The sequence below is a fragment of the Nicotiana tabacum genome, chromosome 18 (assembly GCF_000715075.1).
Source record: "Nicotiana tabacum cultivar K326 chromosome 18, ASM71507v2, whole genome shotgun sequence".
NCBI lineage: Eukaryota > Viridiplantae > Streptophyta > Magnoliopsida > Solanales > Solanaceae > Nicotiana > Nicotiana tabacum.
In genome coordinates this window covers 84,778,836-84,785,381 of record NC_134097.1, presented here as the reverse complement: position 1 = coordinate 84,785,381, position 6,546 = coordinate 84,778,836, and the positions used below count along the sequence as shown (strand labels likewise).

At 33.7% G+C, this 6,546-nt stretch overlaps 1 protein-coding gene across 1 annotated transcript; it reads right to left on the bottom strand.

Annotated features, from left to right (window-relative positions):
- Positions 1-5,161: 5,161 nt before the first annotated feature.
- LOC107772900 (17.8 kDa class I heat shock protein) lies at positions 5,162-5,982 on the bottom strand. The gene has a single exon (XM_016592357.2). It carries the CDS (start codon positions 5,868-5,870, stop codon positions 5,406-5,408), a length of 465 nt encoding a protein of 154 aa, XP_016447843.1. The 5' UTR covers positions 5,871-5,982; the 3' UTR covers positions 5,162-5,405.
- Between the last annotated feature and the right edge of the window lie 564 nt (positions 5,983-6,546).

Sequence of the window (6,546 nt, the reverse complement as noted above, 5' to 3'; positions counted from 1 at the left end):
CAGCTGATGCAGGCAGATTGCAAGCAACTCAATGAAATGATTTGCAGTAGCTTCTTATTAAACAGGCATGTTGCAAGCAGCTGCTTCCTTTCTTATATAAATAGAGGAGATTTTAATTCATTATGTACATTAGTTTGAAGTTAAATAATATATCAATTTCTCTCTCTCTACTTCTCTTCAGTTTATTTATTTTACAGTTTTTATTTTATAACACGTTATCAGCACGAGACTCTGCCATTTTGAGCACTTACTTGGAATTTAATTTCTATTTCAGTGTCCATCTCCAATGTAAGGCGACGCTCTTATGTCCGTGGTTAGATCTTGTTCATTCCAAGCATCATAAGGCAGATTATATCCTTGAATTGGTGAGCTTTTCTTCTTTCCGGTAGAGATGTGGATATCACTTACGTTTGGAGTGGCCAAATTTGTGTAAAGTAACTTGAGCATTTTGCCTATATTTGATTTAATATCTTTATCATCGCTTGCTTGATTATATGCTACGTATACAATACCTATTTTGATATTTATTTTCATCATAATTATCTTAATAAAGGATTACAAAGTGGATATTGTTGATAGATCCACTTAACCTCCAGCAGAGTTTGCAAGAAATATACAACCACCAGAAGTGGTTATATTTTGTATATCTCATTGTAACTAAATTTTGTTAACACCAGAAGTGGTATATGCCTATGACCACCAGAAGTGATAATTTAGGTTTTCTATGGTAACAATTGAAGATAAGCTACATAAGTATTCTTTATATTACTTGCATGCCTCGATTTGCTCCTGAAGTAGCATTATCTTAAAAGAGGTTCTAAGTCATCACACGATTTGGTGTGATTAATGCATGTTTAGATAATTATGTTTCGTTCCCTGAAGGATGAGAACTTTTGATAAATATTAATCCATTCCCTAAAGTGAATGTGATAATATTAATAAAGCTCGTAAATATGAACGCCCTTTTGATATAAATATATTAAAATTCACCTCCAGAAGAGGGAATATATACTCAATATTTTGTATTTTAAATTTGCTCCTGAAGAAGTAACACAGTTGAAATTTTTTCCTGAAGCAGGAAAATATTATGTAACTGTGTCATTCTGTGCTTAAATAAAATAATAAGCTATTTAAAGTTATTTTTGAAGTACATTTTCATTCCCTGGGGTGAATGAAGAAATACCACAACTCACCTCCTGAAGAGGTATAATAACAAAGGATATAAATCTTATTTTTGTGGCATAAAGATCATTGTCGCACGTACCCGTTGTACGTAAAATATCTTGGATAATTTTATTAAATATTATTCCAAGGCAAAAGTATTCTTGTAGAATGCTTTCTACTACAACCACATTAATATGTTATGGTTAGTTATCGATTCCCCGAAGGAAATAACAACTCATGTATCTTTCCCTAAAAGATGTAATGACTATGTGGTTACCACATTGATATAAAATATTTAGATGTTAATGGCGTTTCTCCCCGAAAGAGATATTTGTCATAAAGTTGGTGGTAAAAATACTGAAATTCTTAATTTCTTACATTTATAAATTTAGAATTGTCTTTATATTTAAATTTGATTATGATTTTCTCTCATGATACCAGAAGTGTCTGAGCACTATTTGGTAGTACAAAATTTATCAAAAGCTCCTGAAGAGCTAACTGTTTGTCTAGAAGACATATGATACAAGTAGTGTCTGAATAATAGTTGATTGTGAAAAATAAATTGAAGGCTCCCAAAGAGCTTATATGCAAATTTATCTTTTATATTATATGATTGTGGTCAAAATATATGTTGTAGTAAACTCGAAGTTTACTAATACAACTGGCTATCATATTGAGACTACAAATGATTGGAAGATTGAAAATCTTCACGTTTCCACAATCATAGGGGGTAAAATAATATGTATATGAGAAGTTACCCACATTATTCTTCAATGTGTACTATATGATGTATCATAGTAAACCAGAAGTTTACTAATGCAAAAGTTTATGTCATAGTAAACTAGAAGTTTACTAAGAGATAGTGCATGCCTTGATAAACTTGAAGTTTTTCTTTGTCATTTTTAAATGAGCTATTTGAGAATTCTGATAAGCATATACTGAAGAACAAGAAGATTATTCAAGAATTCTCTTGTGTTGCTTGTTCTCATAATAAATTAGTTATATCGGCTAAAGTTGGGACTAAGACCCCTGAATTCTGGAATATATAAAAGGTGAATATGGGCTCATTCACCTATCATGTGAACCATTTATAAATGCATATATAAGATGGTTATATGTGTGACTATTGTCAACCTGCAGTTTGGTATTTGGAATTGTTTTTCTCAATCAAGAGCATAATTTTCAGATTATGAAATCAAGACAGATCATCTTGATAATGCTGGTTTATATCCAAGCTGGTTTAGCATTGAATACCTCCTATTAATGGCTAAACCATTTCTTATGAGAATAAATCTTCATGTGTTGGTCTAAGATTTTCTAAATTGTATATAGCAGCACTTGTATGCATCAGACCAATAATATATGATAAGTCCTCCCCTCACAATTGGTTTAGGATCAGAAACCAAATATTTTTACTATCTTTTGATATGTGATATATGATTAATTTCTCTACCACAATGCACAAAGATATGTTTCCCAAAGAAGATTGGGGATATATGTTAGTTTTTCTAACATTTGGGGGATGGAATAAACAGCTAAAAAATATGCTATATGAATCGAATTATCATTAATATGATCCTCACTCAGAAGATAATTCAAGTCTGTCAAATGCCAGAAGCATTTGTTGATCTAAAAATTAAATATCATATTTCAGCTGTAAATGCTCCTATTAAAATTAAAGTCCCTGAAGGATAGAGTTTACAATACGCATAAAGCGTGGTAGACCAATCGGTTCCAAAGGTAACAATCCTTGAAAAATATTAGGAGCTAATGATCATAATGAGGAGGAAATGAGCTCTAAAAGAGCCCACGATATAATATTTCATGAAACTCCAAAGAAGTTCAGGTACCTGAAAATAAAGAAAGTAATGAGATCTCAACAAGTTATGTCGCTTGCGAACCGATACGAGATGAAGTCGATGATATATTTGATACAATATAGTGCACAATATTAAAAAAGATTGTGAGGATCGAACCTGTACTCCAGACACCTGAAAATGTCATGCTATTTAAATGCATGTCATAACTTATATGACTCATTTAAGCAAATTTATGTGAAGATCCCTGAAGCATCTAAAATGCTTGAAGCATATAATTCAAAGTCTTGAGAAATATACTCGATCAAATTTCATAAATCTTGTTGGAACTCCAGCAGAGCTCCAAAGGTAATTGAATATCTTAAGAAAGAATTTGAGATGAAATATCTTGGAAAGACAAAACTTTATCTTGGTCTGCAAATTCAATAATTAGCAGAAAAAATCTTTATCCATCAATCTGCCTATACAGAAAGGGTCTTAAAATGCTTTTACATGGATAAATTGCACCCATCTAGTACACCAATGATTGTTTGATCACTTGAAATGAATAAGAATTTGTTCCGCCATCCAGAAGAGGATGAGGAACTCCTTGGTCCCGAAGTACCCTATCCCTAATGCAATTGGTGCACTAATGTATCTTTCTAATGCTACAAAGCTTGACATAGCATTTTTGTTAATTTACTAACAAAATATAGTTCTTCTCCTACACAGAGATATTTGAACGGGATTAAGCATATATTGCGATATTTAAAGGGAACTCTTGATATGAGTTTGTTTTATGCCAACAAAGATAGTGCAGATCTTGTTGATTATGCATATGCAGGTTATTTATCTTATCCCCATAAAGCTCGATCTCAAACTGGGTATATGTTTACCATGTGGAGGTACTGTCATATCATGGCACTCCACAAAGCGATCTATTGTTGCTACTTCTTCAAATCATGCTAAGATAATAGCTATTCATGAAGCAAGTAGGAAATGCGTACAGTTGAGATCAGTGATTCATTTCATTCGAGAAAAATGTGGTTTGGAATGATAAAAGATCCACAATTTTCTATAAAGACAATGTTGCATGCATATCCCAATTGAAGAGAGGATTTATAAAAGGAGATAGAATGAAGCACATTTTACCAAAATTAATATTCTACACACATGATCTTTAGAAAAAATGGTGACATTGATGTGTACCAAATCCGTTAAAGTGACAATCCGGCAGGTTTGTTCACTAAATCTTTACCAACTTCAACTTTTGAGAAGATGGTATACACGATTGGAACGGGGAGACTCAAATATTTGAAATAAAGTTTTCAACATGGAAAGTGAATATGCATTGTACTCTTTTTTCCTTACTAAGATTTTCCCCATGGGGTTTTTCTTGTAAGGTTTTTAATGAGGCAACTAGAAATGCGTATTACTAAATATGTGTACTCTTTTCCCTTCACTAGAATTTTTTCCACTGGATTTTTCCTAGTAAGGTTTTAACGAGGCACAATATCTTTTAATGAATATCCAAGGAGGAGTATTATGAAAATAATTATATTGTGGATGTTCATTTAATACTCCGCTATATATAATCTTCCTGAAAAAGATTATCCATTTAGTAATCCATTGAAATTTATCTACAAACAGCTGATGCAGGCAGATTTCAAGCAACTCAATGAAATGATTTGTAGCAACTTCTTATTAAAGAGACAGGTTGCAAGCAGCTCATACAGACAACTTACAAGCAGCTCAAGAAAAGTCTCGCAGCTGCACCTGCTTCCTTTCTTATATAAATAAAAGAGAATTCTACTTCTGTTCAATTTATTTACGTTACACCTTTTATTTTATAAAATTGAATACCTTTTAGTCCATTCTATTTCCAATTATGTTGATGATTTGCTGCATTTGTACCGTTTGAGACACACTTATATTGTTTCCTTTTTCAGTAGTGTCGCTCCATTAGTTTATTATTTAAAATAATTTAAGCAATTCCAGGAAGGCACTCTTGGTAGTACTACTGCTTATGCTCTTGAGGGCAATGAAACACTTATCTTTTAACCAGTTATATGAACATTATGTGAGTGACATTTTTACGCTATATCAATGTAAATTTCTGCTCTGGTAAAGCTAGGCAGCACCTCTTTGCATCATTTAATTAAAGCTCATTGTTATGATAATAAACTCTTTAGGAAAACACATTACCGGATGAAACAACCAGTACTATTAGATATACGTATATAGAGCAAACAGTAAATAAGCTGTTAACGGAAAAAGGCGCACAACATTCTACATTGATCGATTACAAGCGCATGCGTAAAAGACCCACAAACATACAAATACGATCATACAGACGCATTGTTTGAGTCCTAAAAACCAGACTTCCAGAAAACAAGACACTGAAAACACTTTCGAAATTACAGGTAGATCAGCAGCCACCGTTATTTAAGCAGAGATGTCAATGGCCTTCACGTCAGGTTTCTTTTCCTCCATTTTTGGGACAGTCACAGTGAGCACTCCATTCTCCATTGCTGCTTTAATCTCCTCCATCTTGGTATTCTCCGGCAGCCTAAACCTCCTAAGGAACTTGCCGCTGCTCCTCTCCATACGGTGCCATTTGTCGTTCTTCTCCTCTTGCTCTCTGCTTCTCTCTCCACTAATTTGTAGAACTCTTCCTTCTTCTACCTCAACCTTCACCTCCTCTTTCTTAATTCCAGGAAGATCCACCTTGAAGACATGAGCTTCTGGGGTCTCTTTCCAATCAATTCGAGCGTTGGCGAAAGCAGAGGTTGGAACGTTGGCGACTGTGCCGGAGAAAGGGAAGCCCTCAAAAGGATCCCATATGTCGAGGGAGAATGGATCGAACACGTTGCTCCTGCGGCCACCAAAGAAGCTCGGAATCAGAGACATTTTTTATCTGAATTGGAACAAGACTGATGATAATCAGATGATGTTTAAGGCTGGAAATTAAACTGTAGTTGATTGTTGTATTCGAATTGTTTGACGACAACCAAAATGTTGCGCAATGCTATTTATAGGTGGGAGTTTCGGAAGGAAAAAGGAACTTATCGAGTTCGAGCGCAATCAAGGATATTCTCGAGATTACTATTGACATGAACCCAGAGCTTTCTACTTTCTTCCTATTAAATGGATTAATTATTATTACAATTTACAATTAATGGATGTAGGAGGGGAAATATAAAAAAGAGAATTCCAAATGAGTGAAAAGACCAACAATGGTCGGGAAATTGCGCTATTTGACCCTAAAGTTTTAATGACCAGATAGTACTACTCCTTTTCATTAGAGAAAATTAAAACAAATTTGTAATTTCACTAATAACTCAGATTAGGGGAAAAAAGTAAGAGACACTAGAAATTGAACACCAATTGTACGGCCCCAAAAATACTAAGTACTATATTATAATATTATTAAAATACCGATGACAGAACCCTTTGTAGGAGGGTATGAACGTCGAGAATTAGGATAGAATGTTAGTAGGTAGTCGTGTGTTTCGCTTATCCTTACCAGTAATATCAGTTTTACTTTTATATTTTCTTATTTTCGGATTTCTATCAATGCCGGTTG

Bases quoted from the DNA above. Each gene is read 5' to 3' on its own strand.
- LOC107772900 (XM_016592357.2), bottom strand. From the start codon at position 5,870: ATGTCTCTGATTCCGAGCTTCTTTGGTGGCCGCAGGAGCAACGTGTTC.